The sequence below is a fragment of the Haliaeetus albicilla genome, chromosome 3 (assembly GCF_947461875.1).
Source record: "Haliaeetus albicilla chromosome 3, bHalAlb1.1, whole genome shotgun sequence".
Lineage (NCBI taxonomy): Eukaryota > Metazoa > Chordata > Aves > Accipitriformes > Accipitridae > Haliaeetus > Haliaeetus albicilla.
Window position 1 is genome coordinate 45,345,818 of NC_091485.1, and position 20,607 is coordinate 45,366,424.

Sequence of the window (20,607 nt, forward strand, 5' to 3'; positions counted from 1 at the left end):
GGCACCACTGACAAGAGCCTGGCTCTGTCCTCTTTGCACCCTCCCTTCAGGTATTTATAGGCATTGGTGAGATCCTGCTGAGCCTTCTCTTCTCCAGGCTGAACAGTCCCAGGTCTCTCAGCCTTTCCTCATAGGAGAGACTGAGAGGTGCTCCAGGTCCTTAACATTCATGGCTGGACCCTTTCCAGAGAAAGGCTGATTTTCTAGCTTTTAAGAAGTGCTGTGAACGAATGAAGTGTCACTTGTGTTTAGATTTCGGCTTTTAAGAAAAGTCGTTCATCAAATCAAACAATTGTCCTATGTCTGTAGTTCTTGGTTTTTCAGAGGAGAAAGACGAAAAAATATGGGGAAAAAAATCTTTCCTATGCATCAAAGGGGTCTGTTCTTCCATAAGTCTTGCAGCTAAAAGAGAGTAAGTTTTGTTTTGGAGATCTTTGGTACAGCCAGAGAAAACAGGTAAATCACAAACCCCACCATGCAGGACCAAGTATGCCCTTCTTCAAAACAACCCATCCACACAAGAGAGGTAAACATGCGAATTAAGATTTAGAAGTGTTAAGAAAAAATTAATTAGATCTGCATGAGTGATGACTCGTTTCCTCAATGATGAACTTTCTAATATGTTAGTAAATTGACTAACAGAAAGAAAATAGCTCTCAGTGATTTTCAATTAGATCTTCTGCATAAGCACCTCTGCTTCTTTGATAGAGACAAAAGTCTCGGAGAGTAGGAAAGAACGACAGAAACCAAAGGATGACATTACAAGTAACTGCACAAAGGGGATGGTTCTTGAGCTTAGGAACTGTACCCAGATTACTTGACGTTTTTGCAATGGATTAGTTTGCAGGCACATGTCCCAAAGCTTATGAAAACAAAGGGAAAAGCCAATTAGCCATCCTTGAGGTCCAAAAGGAAATGGGAAGGACAGCTGAAGCATCCCTCTGTCCTAGGTTAATGTTAACAGACTGTTAGACCCCGTTGCCACACCAATATGATAGCATATGGGCATGAAATCCAAAGAAAGCTTCTGACTAAAGATGACAATAACTCATTTGGGAACATTTGTACAGACTGGTAATTAAAAATTGCATGACTATACAGTTTGGGCAACACAAAAGCGAACCCTGAATATGCAGGAAAAGAATAAGTGGGATATCTGGGTCCAAATCTTCAAAAGTTACACAGAACTGTGGACACCATGAGGTATTGGTATCTAGAAGTTCCTGCAATCAAAGATAACTTCTGTATACTGCAGTTAATAGAAGCCCCGAGGAACGAGTACCTTATGAAATCTAGCATTCACAATTACGGATCTTATAAGAACTGTGATTTACAGGTTCATTTGGTGCAATAAGCTGTCTTGGCCTGTGATCCATAGCCCAACTCAGACAATAAAAAGATAACTGTTGTCTTCTGTGAATTTTTTACCGTAGAAGACCCTCTAATGCATGGAGATACCTAGAGAATGCCTTAAACTGAAGTCAGCTAGGGATGGATGTTTGCTTCTGTGGTGACTTCTGTAGTGCTTGTAATTTGGTTGTCTGGGGGTTTTTTCAGTGATCAGACATAAGAGGTAGAAGTCTGATAGTTTGACAGTTGAAAGGAGAGAGACATAAACCAAAAACTCTAAAACCCAGAAGCTGCCAAAAACAATAGTTTTATAAACACCCTAAGTAGAACGTTCCTAAATTCATTTGACAGCTGTTGTTCCTGACCACAGGCCTATTTCCATGGAAGTATCTGAATATACAGTGGCTCAAATAAGTCTAAATTAATTATGACTGCTTTTGTAAAAGGGAAGACAACATGGCTGAAAGTAGACAGAAGGGCTCAGCATTGACCTTTGGTAACATTGTCCCTTCTCCATCAGAGCCAGAGAAAGAATGGAGAGGACAACTAGCTTCATCATTCGGTCTAAGGGGGTGTTTGAGATGTTCGGATTGACACATCTTGGTGGAACTAAATTCTTGGACCTTTATTTATGGTTCCTAAATACTACAGATAACACAGTAACTAACACTTCTTCTGCATACAGTGTGCAAGCAATTAATTCAAGCCCACTCATCCTTCCCTAGATTTAGTTTAACATCTAGGAATTCAAAGGGCAAATGTGAGCACATGGCACATCTTATATAGCTGCAAGCAGCACCTCTCAATGTGGAACTTTAAAATGAAACTCTGTGAGGTGCTGAGGATTATAAGGGCATATCAAATAAAAGACTGAGCTCCAGAGCAGAAGTGGAATGTAAGCACTGAACTGGCCTCAGGCTGGTCTGGTGGATGACACCTCTCCTGAGTTGCATCCTTTAAAGATGGTTGTGCTGTGAAACAAGTTTGGCACAAGCATCAAATGCACAACATACATGGGTTGTCATCAGGAGCATCCCTGGGCAGGCGGAATGAGAAAGAGATTTGATTTTTCCTTTCTTGATGTTTTCCAGGAGAGGCATGCTGCAGAGGTCCGTAGAAACAAGGAGCTCCAGGTGGAACTGTCTGGCTGAAAACAGCAATGGTGGATGTGACCCATCCCCACCGTTAGTAAACTCCCCCCGCCTATATTATTATGGATCATGCGATATCAGTATGGGAAATGTATGACATGGTTTAAAAAAAAAATAAAAATCAAGAACTCAATAAAAAACTTTAAAAAAGAAACAAAAATAAAAACAAAACCAGTGCGGTCTCTTTGCAGAATGATTTGCTTGATGTTTAAAAAACTTGGATCTTATTTTGTAAATACTTACATTTTTGTTAAAAAATACAAGTATTGCATTATGCAAGTTATTTCATAATCTTACATGTCCTGTAACAGGCTTCTGATGTTGTCTATTTCCACTCGGTTGAATTTGCTGGGTCTGTTCATTTGAAGCACCTCACGTCTAATTCCATTCCCTGCGACTTTCATTCCAACCCACCACGAGGTCAGTAGTAGTTCTATGGTGCTAGAGACCAGTCATTGCCTAATAAACTAGACTGCTTTGCCATCAATAAGCTTTGTTGAAACAGTGACTAGATCACAGGTATTGTGATTTCACATTCAGCTGTCCAAGACAAAAGGCTCTTAAAACGTAGTTTCTTCAAATGCAACTTAACGCTACAGGACTCTGTAGTGTGCTATACAATTGAGGTTAAATTGCCACGTGCAGTACTTGTTGCTTCTGGTTTTTGAGGCGAGAGGCAACAAATACAGCTGTGCAACAGAATGAAAGCAAGTGGGATCAGTCTGAGGCAAATTTAAGAGGCACATCGTAACCATCAAGCTATGACAAATTCTGGATGATGCCAAACAGCCATACAAATGCTAATTGTAAAGTGAGCTTAATTCACCACCTGAAAATTTATTGATGGAGCAACTAATAGATAGCATCAAGTGGCTTTATCTGTAGGTGCCATGATCTATGATACTTACCTGATGCTACCACATTACATGTGCAATAGTACAAGAAGCTACCGAATATTTCACCTGGAACCCATGAGCCAGTTGTTACCTTTTTTTTGACACTGCTGACTTCCATTTGTCATGACCTTTACTCTTCAGTGTTAGCCAACCCTACCTAGTGACAGACATCTAGGAATAAGAGGGCTGAAGCAGGAGGAATGACTAGACAGGGTGCTTGTGCCAAGTACAGTATCACCAAACCTAACACATCATCCCCAAAATAGCTGCAGTTTTGAAGTTGTCCCTACCCCCCTGGAGGTTGCTGCCTGCATATTCTACTCTTCATTAGTGCTATTTTCCTGTATGTCATTGTGAGCAAGCTGTGATTAATAAAGAATTGGGGTTCTGTGAACTGAAAAAGGGCTTGTCTCTTCTCTCGCTCCAGTACTTCTCTGACATGTGCCCATGTGAGGTGAAAACCTAATGTAGTCATAAAAGCATGGAAATGAGTCTTAGATAAGACGTATTAATAAACCAAGCCTATTTCTCTGCTAATACGGGACTGACCCCTGCTATGTGTTTTCCAGTGCTTAGGCTGGTTGTTTTTAAAGATTACCATATAAACTAAGCCTATAAATGTGACCTCTAGCACTGAGTTTATTAAAAAAGAGAACTAGCTACACGTACATGCACATGCAAACCTTAATCCTGTCTCAATATTGGGGGGAGAAAAAAAGAAATTTGGGGAAAGAAAAGTGAATAATGTAACCTGGGTACATACCTGAATAGCTGCAGCAAGATTCTGGCTCTCAACACACTGATTTTCAGGGTAAAAGGGATTCATTTACAGGATTTATTGAAAAACACCAAATAGCTAGGGAAGCTGCTGAGCTGCAGAGCTGAGATACAAAATTGGATCGGATCCCGTTTAGAACTGGACAGGTGATTGAGTTTTCTGATTTGAAGTCATGAAAGTGGCATCATTTACTTGCTCTTTTGGAGAGATGGCTCCAGATCTGCAACAGTCGGAGCCAAGCTGTGTCCCTGGAAGACTTGGCCCACAGTCAAAAAGCAGCAGAAGCTGATCCGGGCGCAAGGCTGCAAGCTCTTCTGCGTGCAGTGAGCTCTGTACCACAGAGTGAAAGTACTCCACCTTGTTATGGCAGCTGGGTTTCCTTGCCTAAATTCCTTGTCTTTCTGGCAAAATTAGGAGAAGTAAACCTGGCAGAGAACCCAGACAGCAAACTTTGAATCTGGATGTCGTGAGCTTCAATGTCACCAAGCCTTCAAATTTTGTATGTTGCTTTAAGCCCCAGTGAAAAAGGTCATTCAGTCAAGTTTATATTTCAGTTTAAGGTCCATGATCTTGGTTGGAGGGCTCCTGGATTTTGGTTTCGTTTCCCAACGGCAAGTCACTTACAGTTTTCCCTGTGCATTGACTTAACAAGCTCTGGTCATGCTTCCAGCCCTTCTCCTGTTTGTCCTGGTGGCTACGCTTGCTCGGAGAACAGGCCAAGGACACATCTCTGGTGCTGAGGCCAAGCAGGGCAGCCTGCCTTGCCTCCATGGGGCTAAACTCTCTTCCCCCACAAATGAGGGTGTCCACATTCAAAGTGCCTGTTGGGATGGTCCCCGGCACATGCTCACCCCAGCACAGACCCCAGAATTGCCTGGGAAATGCTTCTCAACAGGGACCAAGACCGCACCAGGGCAATGAGCGAAGAACAAGGCAGTGTGAGCACTGTAGGCCCATGTCAGAACCCATGCTCTGCTGCAGTTCGCTTGGACCTTTTAACAGTCATGGGTCTGGCCTTCATTTTATTAAGGTATAACTACATTTTGAAAGCCTGTTTGCAGATACACTGCATATTTAATCTATAGCAGCAAAAAGAAATACCTGGAGAGCTGCAGCGTGGACATTTTGTTGTATTACTCCTGATTCCTTATATTAGTTCCTCATATTGTGCTTTAGTACTGCCTTCCTAGCTCCTTCCTGCTTGTGCTAGCAAAAGTGTATTGGTTCCATGGGTCTCTCATGTGGAGTTACAGATTAAGGATCTCCTTGAAAAGTAATAAAATATTCAAAACAACCATTTTTAAAGTATTACCATTCTGGCTACTTGAAATATCTCAGGTGGTTTTTTTTAATTCAACGTCAAGCAGAGTGCTCAGGACCTTTAGATAAAAAAAGTTAGGCTGCTTCTTTGATTAGCTGTAGATGCCCAACTACATGCCATGAGCTGTGAGCAGCTGATGCAGCAATGCAGAGCATTTTTTTATGTAGGCTGCCTGAAACCTCCCGCAGTTCAGGAGGGAGCCTGGAGCTCTGGCATTGTACGAGGCAGATGCTCCCTCCTCCCATGGAGATTTACAGCGGCTCAGCAGCAGGGCAGAGCTGTGCAGCACATTGAGAAAGGCAATTCTGACCTGTGGCCTCCGCGGGGAGGGCTCGGTTTCCTATTAGTTAACCCATCAGTTATGTCAAGGCTGCCATGAGGAGACTGCCCCGGTATCAAACAGGAAAGATCCAAAACTGTCTCAGCTCACGTGGTCCTACTGAAGCCACAAAATTTATGCTCAAACCAAGTCAAATATTTCCAAAGTCAGGAGGCTTGGATGTAGGGTTTAAACCCACCACTGACCCAGAACTTGAAAACAATGCCTTTTTTTCCCTTTGTTATCATGCTTCCTGCCAGGGGGAGGTGGTTTTTTTGAATGACTGGAACAAAATCCTAACCCTTCTATAGCCAAATAGCAAAGTCTGTCTGTTCCTTCACTCCACAATCCCCAAACACGTCACAGATCTACAGCAACATCCTATGCACACAGGCACCGAGGCGTCTGCCTTTCAGCAGTCCTTTCAGATGTGATCAGTGTAGCAAAGAGCTTTACTCGCAGCACCTTAAACCATACAGAGAAGAGAAGTACTTCTCTCTCATCTCCCAGAAGCAGAGGGACATGGTTTAAAACCTACGTTTAGAGCAGCACGAACGAACACCTTCTTTCTCATCCAACTGTTGCCAGATCCCATCATGCCGAATCAAACCCTCTCATCAGGTTTTTGGTGGAGAGAAGAGAGGATTGCACAGGAAAAGGCAGGCCCTACTGACATCTTGCAGCACATGCCCCATCCTGAGCATATTTCAGCAGTGGAAGGAAGCAGCCATTCACTCAGCAGAAGGGCTATTAATGGGAGAATTTAAAATAATCTTTCCCATGCCCCAGGGCTGGTGCCGCAGTGATGCTGGTGCAAGAGTGCCATGCAGTGGTCGGTCCTATTAATGGAGCTCATCTCTAAATAGACCAGGGATTGTAAGGATTTCCTCTGAAGTATACCCATTTAGTCTGCTGCACAGTTCACACTAAGTCTTCATGTAAGGTGGATGGTGGCTCTGAAATCTGAAGACTGAGTTCAGACATCTGCAGGTTTAACTCCGTTGTAACATGAGCGGCACGACCACAAATAGCTGTGAGACCAAAAAGGGCTGATATTTTTGTGTGGAACAAGAAGCAGCCAGAATTACAACTGTTGCACCACCACCATCAGAAACTCTCATGACTATGAGAATATCTGCATTTCTGAAACTTCAAACATTACTAGAAAGCAACAGATAATACACAGCGGCCAGCTCAGAAGAAAGACCAAGGACATGTTAAAAGCAACATCAGAAGTAGAGGGAAAAGTAAGAAAAGCTAGCATAAAAAACCACCAGCAGATCAGGGTCTAAAAGAACCATGAAACAACTCTCAGATTTGAAATGTAGATTTCAACTCCCAGCAAAGGAGAGAGGATGGTCACCCGTGAAAAACACTGAACTCTTTCTCCACCCCCACCCCAGTACTTAGAACTAGGGCCCAAGACAGAAGAGCTTAAAATCCAGCCTACAGTATATATGTAAATGTAACCCATAGCTCTGTGAGCAGCAGAAACCAGAGTATGCTATGGACTCCCATGGATTAGGGGGTCCTCCAAGGTACAATAAAATGCCTGTGCTTCAGCCGTTCATAAGTTCAGTGTCATGCCGATGCTCTGATAGCAGCTGAGCTTTAACTTTTCCTCTGGGGAAATCAATGGACGTTCCTTTTTCTATTCAAATGTCCACAAAGACCATAGGAATGCATATAATTGATAATTTACTTAGGGAAACACTCACCTTTTTCAATGTGATGCCATGCTTCCTTTCTTTTGGGTGGCAGTAAATAGCTGCTGGAAAATGTCTTCCTATTGTAACAGGTTGGCTTTGGTCAAATGGGTCCCAGAAAAGGAAGCTCCTGGGCAGCTCCTGAAGATGGAGGACATGAAAGGTATTATCCAAGATAAAGCCCGGACAAGTGTGATATAAGAAAACAGCCGAGCTACAATTTAAATTTCTTTTAGCTAGTATAGTTGCAACAGATTTTCTAAACAAACTTTGAAAAACAAGTACACCATAATAAAATACATTTTTAAAACATTAACTCTTAAAATACGCAATTTTCCAAGGAGTCTTTTAGATAATAATTTCCGCAGGCTCACAGTTTGCAAACCCCCCCCATGTACAACTGCTTGTGACCAGAAGAGGGCAAGCTCTGATTATTTAACAGGCAACTACAAATGGTAAATTTTATTTTAAAAAGCCTGTCAAGCTGTGCACTATGCTGAAATCCTGCTTTGTGGAGATTGATGTTCTGTATTTGCCCTAAAATCTGGATTTAGTTTTATATGCAACATAAAAGATAGTACTTTTTCCTTGGGCAAAATTCATTACTTTTGCTACATTTCCTTAAGAATGCAGCGCTGGGCAGGCATTGCATATAAGCTAAAGGATAAGGTAGTCATGCAAATAAACAGGTTAGAATTGGCTGTTCCATTAGTCTGCAGTTTAGGAGCTGGTTCTAATTCTAGACAGTCTGAACCAGCTCTCCTGTGTGCTGGATGGAGGCAGGAGAACCTCACTGCTGTTCAGCTGGATTTCGAGCAGGCTAGGAAAGGGTGATGCTCAAAGCAGAAGCAACCAGACTCAACAGCTGGGACACCCCTTCCTGCACTGCGTTTTACACTTACACATTTGCAAATGATGAAAAAAATGGTGGAGGGCAGTGGTATATGAACAGCTCTCAATGAACCAGGAACGGGCTGCCTGGATTGCAGATTATCCCTGACATAGGTATTAGCTTGGGAGCAGCACCGGATAAATGCGTATCTTCTGCCTCCAGGGACAGGTTTGGAAGCAGCACAGCTCGTCGCTCACAAAACACAGCCTGCGCCCGAATTAACAGTTTCTGTTAGACCTTTAAATGTCCCCATGAAGGGCCCGCTCAGTTTTCCTTGTGCCATGCTCCTAGGACACCCTGCCAATGCTGGAGGGAGCCTGACCCACTCCAGCCTGGTATGTCAGCTTGGGTGCCTGCCTATGCGGCCACAGCCCGCAGCGGAGCTCAAGGGGAAGGAGAAGACATCCCCCAGGCAGCGCAGGGAAGGAGGAGGCTGCCGGCTGCCACTGGGAGACCGCAGAAAATCCGCAGCTGCACCCGAGCTGGGGGGAGGAGAAGGGCAAAGCTGGGGGTGCCGCTTCTGCTGTGAGCCCCCCCCGTCCCTGGGACCTCAGGAGGGGTGCTGTGGGAAGGTGTGCTGTGCGTGGCATCACAGGGCGTCCTGGGAGCTGCACTCTGGAGCCATCCAAGGCGCTCTCCAGCCCTGACACCGCTGCGTGGGTGTGTGTCCCTGTGCTCCCCAGCTCACAGCAGGCCGTCAGCCTTGGGCATGATCTGCGTGTCCCGGCCAGCTGATGGCTCCATATTAGAGCTGGCTGTAGAAATTATACTACTTTTTTATTTTCAGTGCATTTTTACCCTCCTGCTTTATGCAATAATCAAATGCTTGGGCTAGTCTTAAAAAAGTTAGTATTTTTCCATGAAAGGATTCGTGATGACTTTTAAAAGCAGGCGGGCAACTCTGTTCTCTCAGGAGGCTACCTCCATAGCTTTGATACAGCTCATCAGCAAATCAAGCTGGAACTTACAACATTGAACTTAGAGAGATTCTTCCTCATTATTTCCCATTATTTTTATGGTTATCCAAGGTTGCCAGCCTCTCCACATCAAGGCCGCGGGCACATTTTTTTCTTTCAAAGCTACCTAGTAGTGGAGGACTAGAAGGAGACAATGAAAATAAAAGAGCCACCTAATATCATTCTTCTCTACCTAATCATTTTAACAAGAAGCTGATAATTTGGACATCTTCCAGAGCTCTGGAACATGCAAAGTTTAGTGTTGCCAGGCTCACTTTTGGCCAGTGCAAGCTGCTGCTGTGCCAGGCAGGTCCCGGGCAGGGCTGGGGAGTTCCACGTTCCTTCCAGTCAGCCTGCACGCAGCTGCGCTGCTTGGGCACTGGAGATTGTTTGCTGAGACACGGGCTGTTTGCACCATTTGGCCTCCATGCCGAGGCATGTTTAGTGCTCATAGATGTAGCAAGCGCTCTTGGCTATACAAAGTGCTTTGCATTGCCCAAGGCATCTGCTGGCTCTTGCCGCACATGTGCAAGGACGTATCCAAACAGCCCTAAGGTCCCTGGCCTGGGCTCAGGGCTGGCTGAGCTCAGCCAGCTTGAAAACAGGATCTCCCCAGCTAAAAAATTCCATGCTGGGAGTCCCAGGACACGCCGGTGCAAGTGCTCAGCAGCCGTAGCACACTTACCCGGGCTCCAGCTCCCCGCTGGCTCGGCTCAGCCGGTGCGGAGGGCAGGCAGAGCCACCGCGGCTGCACAGGTCTCTGCAGACCCCGGAGTCAAGGCAGAGCTGGCGCTTTGTCCTCCACCAAACTCTGGCTCTTTTTCCCCAACCCCAGCAGGTTCCTCTGGTCAAGACTTCCCATGCCATGGGTCCCCAGTCTTCCTGTGGCCAAGCTGGCTCCTCCTGGCTTTTTTCTACTAACGCCCAGTTAGTCCTTGGGGGTTTCTGTGAGTATTAAAGCGGATTTGATTCCTTCTCTCCTCCAGGAGGCATTGGGTAAGTCCAATCGACTGTCGTGATGCTGAGGTTGGCTGTCAAAGCCACTCGGCCACCTCACCCCAGCACCGAGACCTCCACCAGAGGCAGATAGGAAGGGAAGGGTGCGGGCAGGACTTGCAGATTTGTTCTGTACCTCTGAGCCAGGCTCCCCAACGCATTGACTGACTTTACAAGCTTTTCCACACTCCTCCTATTGCTTCCCTCTGAATTAAACAAATACCTAACTGCATGAATGATGTCTTGCAGATTTGATTAATTCTGCATCTTTTGAACCTTCACTTGCAAGAGCAACTGCACTGGGTGAGACCAAGTACCCATTTGGCCCAGTCCTTGGCCGCTGCTGGTGGGCAGTAACGGGTGCTCGAAAATGAGTATAAAAACACTGCAGCCTCCAACAATAGGCACTCCTGAAGCTGCCTGAGCAAGAATTACTTAGTATGGTTAACATCCCTGATGCATATTTTCTTTTATTAATACATCTAATCACTTCTTGAGGCCAATGGAAACTTCTGCTATCCATAACAGCTCGTGACTGTGAGCCCCACAGGTGTTCGATTTCACCTGGTAGTGGTGTCTGCTCTCCGCTACATCTTCAAGCAGCTCATCGGTTCTTGCAAAAAAGGAGAGAGAGGCAAGAAACTTTGAATTTGTTGGCAAAGAAGGAAAATTTCCTGGACAAAGTTATTTCCTTCCTCCAGACCAGCAGCTCCCCAAGTCTCTGAACCCTACTCACCCACCCCCTATTCAAACACCAGCATGAAGGCAGAATCATGCCTCAAAAGTACAGTTTGCTTGTCTGTATGTTCCCAAATTATTCGGTTTCTTCCCAGTTTAAGCAGCGTAACTCTTGAGGCTCGGGCTGCTTTCACAGACATGCTCCGAGGTGTTAAAACAGCGCGACATGCAGATGTGCCTTCCTGGTCTGCACAAGCCAGCTTCTGTTCTTGGCAGTCACCAGCCAAAGAGTAGTCCTTCCCCTAAGGAGCAGGTCTCTCTCCATCCAGGGTCTCAGAAGTGGAGTGGCTCTTCTCCTCACTCACTGGAAATGGATACCCATGCACACTTCATATTTTCAAAGCTTCTGCCCTGGGGTGAAAAGCTGCCATATGGGAATCCTCCCAGCTAGCACAGGTCACCCAGAGAAGTTACTGCTTACTACTGTAAGCATGGAGCACTGTCTCAGACTATATGGAAAACTGGAATTTTTTTCTATGTTTTAATACTGGAAAAATTCCACTCTTTTTATTTGGACCAATGTAATATAGGGTATGGTTTTTTGTCTTCCTATTTTACTCCTTTGCTAGAGAAATTAGATTTTTCTTAGTTTGGAGGAGAATAATTCTCTACACTGGAAGGGGATCCCTGCTTTCCCCTGTCCTGTAACACAGGGGAACACCATGCAGTCAGTATTTTACCTGTAGCCTTCTATGGATTCTCCAGGCAAAGAGAGAAAAGCAAGAGGTTTCTAAATCAAAGATAATTGCTTCCCAGGGGAATAAAGCACATAGTTGTAGCCTGTATCTCTTCTTTTTTCCACCACGTTTCAGACTATTTTCCAATGGGCTTAAAGGCAGGACAAAACCAAGAAATCAACTAAGTATTCCAGTTTGCTAAAGAGCTCTGTATGCATTTTGTAGCTCAGAAATCCTACGCCTAGCATAGGATGATGTACAGATCTAGAGTGTAAACAAAAATGAATGAATAAAAAAGAAACACACTATGTTTCTAAGCAGTACGTTGATTTCTGCTGAATGTAGTATTGAGCTTTCCCTCTCTGCAGTGGAAATCAAACACAAATACTCTGATAGTGAATCCTGGCATAGCTATACCGGTAAACTTAATCTTTCTTGGTTTGGGTAACATGGGAAAACATGATGTTTCTCCTTATTCTGCTCAGTGATTTATTCATTATTCTGGCATTAACAATGACTTATTTTCTTTCCACTAGCCCTTTAGTTGAAGCTATAGTTCACTGAAAGCACAGAAAAGCTTTTGCACAGTGTATGTTATCTCACTAAGAAAAAGGCTTAGAACATGCTTTTGCATCTTTGCATCACTATGAAGACAGTATTGTTCTTCAAATGACCACTATGTTTACAGTGGTCTTAAAAGAAAGCAAACAGAAATTTAAAATGAAATTATCTCCATTATATTTGACCACACAAGGGCTGGCTGAAAAGACAGCTGCAAGTAGCTAGAGCAGTTGCAGTTTTATTCAGCAGATGGCCTTAGAGAAAGACTATGAATTTAAGTTACCAAAATGCCTAAAGAAGAGTTGGAACAACTCCACAATTTTCTCAGAATTAGGTAAGACTCATGAATCTCGCCATCTTGAGGCCTATTTCTGAGAAAATGCCTGGAGATGGAGATAAATTGCATCAATGGAGTGACTTTAGGAAGACAAAAGGAAGTGGGTATGTGGGTGATACTATGAATATTCATGGTATTCATTGCATTGCATGAGGTAGCTGCTATACATCAACAGAGGTAACCATGTCAGTAACTGCTGATATTTTATTAAATTTAAATCTGAGGAACAAGCCCACTATGAAATTGCACATGTAGCACTTCAATAGCAAGTGCAACAGTCAGCCTGCTACTGGAGAAACCATTCACTACTTGTATTCATAGGCTTTGGGTACAATATGTTCCTAAAGTAATACAGTCTATGAAGCATTAACAACTCCATATGGAATCATAAAAATCTTTTCACATAAATATCAAAAAAGCTGCAGAAAAAAACCACCCTCTGACAAGGGGCCAGCAAGGAGGATTCTTCATGCAGAAGAGGAGAAACAGTCTATAGTCCTGCACAGAAATGGCCTCCTCATGAACCAGTGGCCACATGCAAGACACAGAATGGCCACTCCTGCAAACAGCAGGCCAGATAGGTACATGATTCTGGTGAAAATATCCTGCGTTCAGGTAGCTGCAATCACCCAGGCCGCTGCTGGCAGATTTTAAGCTGCCTTCGGAAAGTTGTGGGAGCATAGACACTGTTGCTGTAAATAGTATTAAGTTCAAGGCAACTCAAAGCAGAAATAAAGCTTCTCTCATTTTATCTTCTCACCCACACTTTGGATGACTCACATGTTACCTACTTTAGTTAAGTGGGCCTCTCTCATGACCCAAGTCCTCCAGACAACTGCCCTAGGTACCATTACAAGCTACCCATCCTCTGAGTAAGCCTGTGCGTGGCATGGGGCTTCATTTGGTACAGCAGTCATAAAAGAATGTGAATCCATGAACCTCTCAAGTGCTACTGAAGGTCTTAGAAAGGACGCCCCCTCTTACTACAAACTGCTTAATATTTTCTGGCAACAGAGGTCTCAGAGGCCATCGTAGAGAAAAATACGTAAAGGAGAAGGCAGACAGTTTCTAAAATATGTCAGGTTTACCCGACATCAGAGCATAAAATAAGATAATACTCACAAGTCCTGGTAAAAGTGTTTCATGATAAATGCAGGTCATTCTTTGGGATTTGCATGAGGGGATGAAACAACATAAATAATAAGGTAACACATCATTTTGAGTGTTTGGACGTCATCAATTCATACGTGCTTCTTGAAACAGTGCAATGCTTACCCTCTGGAAACCTGTTTAAGTCACACACAAGGAATTGCACAGAATCCAATACTTGTCAAACCGAAGAAGTGTTTTACTTTGTGAAGAATTAACTTTGCCTCTCAAAAACCAGATGTGGATCTGCAAAATGACTTAAGAATAAGTTTCTTTCCTCTTCTTTCCCATTAATCACAATGCAATTTACTTAATTTACTTAAAGGTGGACCATTTTCATGGGTTCTTAAAAGAGAATGGATTATAATGAAATTGCTATGGCATTCTGAACTTATATGGAATTCTTTAACTGGACATCACTAGTAAGTGCTGCAAATGTTTGGTATTACATTAGCATTTAATTGTTTTTGATCATTCATGTTTTCAGCCCTGAGAGAATACTGAATGAATTTTTGGTGTTGAAACATTATCTCAGTTTTTATTATTCTAAAGAAAAACTGATGGTGCTATAACAGTCACAAATAGATACATCCTCAGAGTAAAATCTTCTTAGTTATAGATTTAAACCTTTGCATTTTGAATGTACTTAAAAAAAAACCCTGCAATCTAAAATTAACTGTAAACTTCATAGAAAAGGACAAAATAACACTTAAGAGGTGTGGTTGTTCATTTGATCTTTGCACGGCTAATAAAAGATCTGACCTCAATATTCATTAATACCAATAGAAATTTGTTCCACAATGTCAGTAAATGTTGAATCAGGCTCCAAATAGGTCATTCAAAATCTCAGAGTTGAAAAGCTGAGTCACTGTAGAAAGGAAACATTTAGAGTCACTTGAGTAAATAAGAAAAGGCACATACTGTGGCCCTTCAGACAACATCTGCTTTTTATCTAGACACCATGGCATAATTTTCCCTAATAAGGAAAGTACACTGCTGTTCATCTGGGACTATGGCAACCATTCATTCATCACGTGCATCCAAACAGTACCTGTATCTGACTGCAAACTGAAAAAAGTAGCATCAGCAAAAGAAACACTCTCTTTGCCTTCCTACAAAGAAAAAAAAGTTACCTGGTAAGTACCTGTGACCCCATGTGGGACTCAGCTCAGGAACTGCATCTCTCCATTCTCTGACACAGATGAACTTTCTGGTTGGGCTACCTTCCTGCCTTCCTGCTTGCCAGAGCTCTCATGAGTTTATCAATTCTTGTTGTGTTATTAATGAAGCCATCAGAATAGTAGGTTTGGTATAAGACATACAAACAATAACAGACTCTACATCTCAATAAAGTACCTAAGCAGTGGCTTGTATTAAGAGCAAGTCCTCGTGTGCTGGATGCAGGCAACACTGGTCTCATGTTGACAGCAGGAAGAAATGCATGGAGAAGCTTGCCTGCTTTACCGTAACTCTCGGTCACAAATCAACCTATCCTCAAAGAAGAAAGTCAAGCCACAGCCCTGAGCATCCTATCTAATTCTTCCATCATGTTAGATGCTAAACCTAAAGTCAAGGACATGTTGTATAGGTTGTAGTTAGGCATCTGTGAAGATGACTGCCAAGATCACTTATATGTATTTTAATCCACCTCAGAGAGGAGTTTCTTTATCAGCCCTTTTGGGGAGAGATGGAAATGATAGAACCTTTATGCTCACTTGATTTAATGATACATGGTTTTGGGCGTGCTCCCAGTGGCCCATCACCCAGAACATTTGAGGGAACCAGAAGAACCTGCCAGGAATAGGAGAGCTCAATAGTGATCCCACATCATTTAGGATTATTTAGGATTCTGGCAGGATACGCCAAGTGAGCACAGCACCACGTAGGAGCCAAATGAAGGAAGAATCTGGTTCATCCCGGTGTTAAAAAATGACTGACCTTTGAGCAAATCTGCTGGCAGTTGTATGTACCAGAGCAGGCCTGAAGTAACTACAAATGATGCCTGGCGATAACAGTTAAAGCAGAGTCCTAAAACATGTATCTGCTGAACAGAGCCAAGCAAATCATGAGCTGGTGCCTCTGATCAAAGGCCACCAAGCAAGAGCTGCAGCATTCCTTGGCACGTTCAGGAGATCCCATGGCTATTTTTGACAACTACCATGTGGTGGCCAGCCAATATATTCTGCAGATGGGCAGATGATCACATCTTGTTGCCAAAAAGCTTTAACAGATTTACTGTCTTAAAGAGATCCACAGTGTTTCTAAGCTCTCTCCCAGGCAGTAGCATCTCAGCACCAGGTGAGCTGCGAGACCGTGTCCAGCAGGTGATGGGGCACTTCAGCTTACTTCTCAAAAGATATCGCAGAGCTTATGGTGCTCTTTTAACCAATTCAGGGGACACCTCAAAGCCACCCATAGGCCCTGGGGAAGGATTGTGTCAAGGCCATGAAGGTGCCTTTGTCACGGATAAAATCTGTTGCTGGGCACAGACATGCTGTTTTGCAGTGCGTCTCAGGCAACCAGTGAAAACATAAATCTGTTCAAGTTTGAGGGGTGCTTTACAGAGAGCTGAAGCCCCTTTGAGTAACACTTTTCTGTCAGCAGAAAATAAATCGTGTAGATATTATGCTGACTGAGCATTGCTTTTAGCATTTTCAAACACAATGTCACGTAGGAGGATGCCAGAGAAGTAGTCAGAAAACAAAAGAAACTGCAAGCCAGGGTCTTGCAAGTCTCCAGTGGAAATGGTTTTCATGTCAAATGACATGAGTGTCAAACATGAGTCACTGCTGCCATTTCTCCCCGCCCAGAAGAGTGAAATGTATACTCTGTGGTCAAGGCAAAGCAGGACAGGATGATAGATAGTATGCAGTTTGACTCCAGTGCAAATGAGCTGTTAGGGTTTAATAAAGGTATCTCTCTATAATGCATATTACATTTCCATAGCACTCCGTGAAGGACTGGAAACAGCCTACCAGCCCGTGTGAATTTACCAACATTTCAGTGACAGAAAGCAATACTCTTGGAAAGCTCTTCTGAACCGCTGCCCGCATTTAGTAGCTGTGGTGACTAATACGAAGCTGTTGTTTTAAAAGCAACGTTGGAACAAGAAAACTGTAGTTCTCCTTCATTTCCCCCCCTGATTTTATGCCAAGTGCCAGCAATGACTGACAGTTTGATGCAAAGAAAAGTTTAGTTTGGGGTGTAATTATTTAGACGTAAAAAAGATGAAGCACCTGCAAAAGTGTGCACACATAAGACACGTCTTTTCTTTTTGAGAGCATGGCCTTATATAAAGAGGGCTGCTTAAACTAAGAACAAAGTGGGCCAATCCTCAGCCATGGCAATATTTTAAGCAAAGCTCCACCAGCTCACGAATGCCAGGAATCTGGCCTATTGTCTGCCTTTCAACCCCACTTCATTGTCTGTGAGATTCGCCTTCAATTTACCCAAGTTTAGTGTACTTCAGTAACTCAGTCAACAGAGGGAAGTAGATGGCAAACATTCCCTGCCAGAAGCATGAGCTTACTTTCTGGCAGTTTAGCAACATGAGAGCTGTCGGTGGCTGATGCAAATTCTCCGGCCAGAACTGCTGTGCTTTGCCGTCAAGTTTCCTCTCTAGTCAAGACATCACTGCCTCTTAAAAGTCAGTGACCTGGTTCGTTTTCAGTACCAGCAGTATATGTGGTTTGAATCATATCTCACTTCTTCAACGATTTGTCCAGAATGAAGCATCTGTTAGGAAGAAAATTGTAGCGCTGCTCCTTCCCTGCTCATCTGAACACCTTAGAGGCATGCGTGTCGATAAGGTCACACTGTGTCATCCCTTGCATGTGATGCGCAGGCTGCGTTATCTCTGAGATTATAGGAGAAAGTTCAGGGCCCAGGAGGGAGGATTTGCAGTGATGCCTGCAACTGCTGTTACTTTTTAGGTATGCTTGTATGTGAGCCTGTAGGACTCTGACAGTTCAGTGCGCCCACCACATTTCACTTTTCAGACTGGGCTTCCCCGTACTGTTTTCTCATTTTTTAATAACAGTTAATTCAAACCTATTAATAGTGACTATTTCATCAGAGCATAAACGTAACATCTCACCTGGAATAGGCATTTGCAGGAGTGTAACGCTCTCGCTCCAGAGAGATTCCAGTACAGCTTCAGAGCAGAAGGATATTTTCTGACACTAGATCATTTTCTGTAAGGGATCTCTCAGTGCTCAGTGGCACTGAAATTACTATTTTGCAGTTTTGACCACATAATACTTGGTCCCACAGGTCCCAGGAAGAAAAGACACTCTTGGACTGCAAGAGGGATCTCATGCCCGTGAAGACAGCAGGATGAAACATTCAATTATTACCCATCATGCCAAGCCTCTGCACAGGTTTGGTTTTGTTTTCTTTTCTTTTTTTGAAGGAACTCCTCCTTCCCTTGTGCCCTACATGTTAGAACTGAGCCCAGCCACAGTTGTTGGCCTTAGAGGGACAGGAAGGAAAACCAAGGGGAGTCAGCCCACTGCGCCCCAACCTGCAGAAAACCACAGAGACATCAGGAGACAATACATCCTATAAAGTCCCCTCCTGGAACAAAAGCACCCTCATTGCACTCTCATTCTCTTTTAAATCAACAGAGTTGTAAAAGTTATTTCTATAGGCACCTATTTTCTCTCTCTCATAAAATCTTATGGAAGTGTTCCCCAAACAGCTCCATCTCTATTGTGCAGCCAGCACCCCCGCCCCAAACGGCGCTCCTTCGCTCCCATGGGCCACGCCACTGAATACAGCAATTGCTCTGCTGCCTCACAGCCTTCCTCCTCTGTCTTGTGAAAGCCAGAGCATAAACCAAAATTGTTCCAGAGACACTCATCTGTAATGGGTTTTCTGTACACTACCTAAGAAGAGACATAACTGACATATTTTTGTATGTCCTCCAGAAAAGAGTTTTCCTTCCTGCTCTAAAGAGATATAGTGTTTCTTTCCTTATGGAGGATCCCTAAACAAGCCTCCTGTCCAAATTACTATTTTTTTTCCTGACATCATCATGAGGAGACCACTTGCCCAAGGTTATAAGGGCTCCTTGTTCATTTCTTGAATAGGATCTTGCCATCACTCCAAGGTACAGATTGGCTATTTGAAGCAACTGAGCCATGTGTAGGCACGAAGGCTTTGCTGAAGCATCTAGCTGTTTATTTAGCACTACATATTTGTGATTGTTCCTGGTATCAGGCAGCAGAACTACAGAGGTGTCCTGGTTTCAGCTGGGATAGAGATCATTTTCTTTCTAGTAGCTGGTAGAGTGTTATGTTTTGGATTCAGTATGTGAAGAATGTTGATAACACTGGTGTTTTCAGTTGTTGCTAAGTAGTGTTTAGACTAAAGTCAAGGATATTCCAGCTTCTCATGCCCAGCCAGCGAGAAAGCTGGAGGGGCACAAGGAGTTGGCACAGGACACAGCCAGGACAGCTGACCCAAAGTGGCCAAAGGGGTATTCCAGACCATGTGATGTCATGCCCAGTATATAAACGAGGCGGGGGGAGTTGGCCTGGGCGGCTGATCGCTGCTTGGGAACTAACTGGGCATCGGTCGGTGAGTGGTGAGCAATTGCATTGTGCATCACTTGTTTTGTGTATTCCAATTCTTTTATTATTATGGTCATTTTGTTATTGTTATTGTCTTCATTATTAGTTTCTTCCTTTCTGTTCTATTAAACTGTTCTTGTCTCGACCCACAAGTTTTACCTTTTCCTTCAGATTCTCTCCCCCATCCCACTGGGTGGGAGGAAGTGAGTGAGCGGCTGCGTGGTGCTCAATTGCTGGCTGGGGTTAAACCACGACAAGAGGCAACAGAAGGCAAGCAAGCAATTATTCAGGGGAGAAATAATCTACTACAGTACTGCTTGTGCTCAGGGAAGACTGTAAGAGCACAGCTGTGTCTGTGGCAATTCAGGTTCTGGGCCATCTTGTGCAAAAGGAGCGATGTTTTATGCCAGCTTCTCATCCAGGTAATTATGTTCATTTCATGAATAGAGGCAACTTCAGCTGGAATAAAGGTCCAGCCCAGCTGATGGTGATCCTACCTCTCATGTCCAAGTTACTGATGAGTCATGCACGGTTGGTAACCACCATGACACTTCTGGCAAATGAGGAAGATCTGGCAAATGAGGGAGTATCCTCTCCCTTCACATACGAGCCTTTCCTCAACCTTAACCTCTTTCCACAGTCCCAACCAGTTTCCTTTCATGCATTTAATTCCTCCCAAAGCTGCACTCTAACTGCCAATTTTCACATCCTAGACATTTTTATCACTACAAGATTTTCCACTGGGATCCAAGCTTGCACCTCCCCATGTCCCTACCATGACCCAGTGCTACACTGGCAATCTATGCCATCTCAACAGAGCCTTCAGCTGTGCATCCCCCACCATCATCCTGACACGGAGCTCCTCAAATGGACACTTTTCTCCCTGCTAAACCCACTCTTCTCTAGATCTGGTCCACATGAAGATAACCTACATGTCACCAATTATCCCTCCCAGTTGAAGGGGTCTAAGTAGCAAATCCAAGACCTTCAGCCCTACTGATGAACTATGCACATGATGATCTGCGATATCATAAGGGAAGCTGTGCCTTCAAATAATTTATTTAAGACCTAGTACATTATACACAAAAGACTGTATTAAAAATACAATGTTGAGTTGTGAAGTCAAACACACAAAAACACATCTAAGGGGAGTATTAATGTTGCCTAAGAAATCTGTTTCATTCCAACCACTGGCTGGATTTTCTTT

General features: G+C 43.7%; 1 protein-coding gene across 1 annotated transcript in view; it reads left to right on the plus strand.

Annotated features, from left to right (window-relative positions):
- The window catches only part of STMN2 (stathmin 2), a 41,573-nt gene extending 37,774 nt beyond the window's left edge, over positions 1-3,799 (plus strand). Inside the window, exon 5 of the mRNA XM_069779560.1 lies at positions 2,442-3,799. Coding sequence (XP_069635661.1) covers positions 2,442-2,501 — 60 coding nt within the window. The 3' untranslated portion in view covers positions 2,502-3,799. The remainder of the gene's footprint in view (positions 1-2,441) is intronic.
- Positions 3,800-20,607: the final 16,808 nt, after the last annotated feature.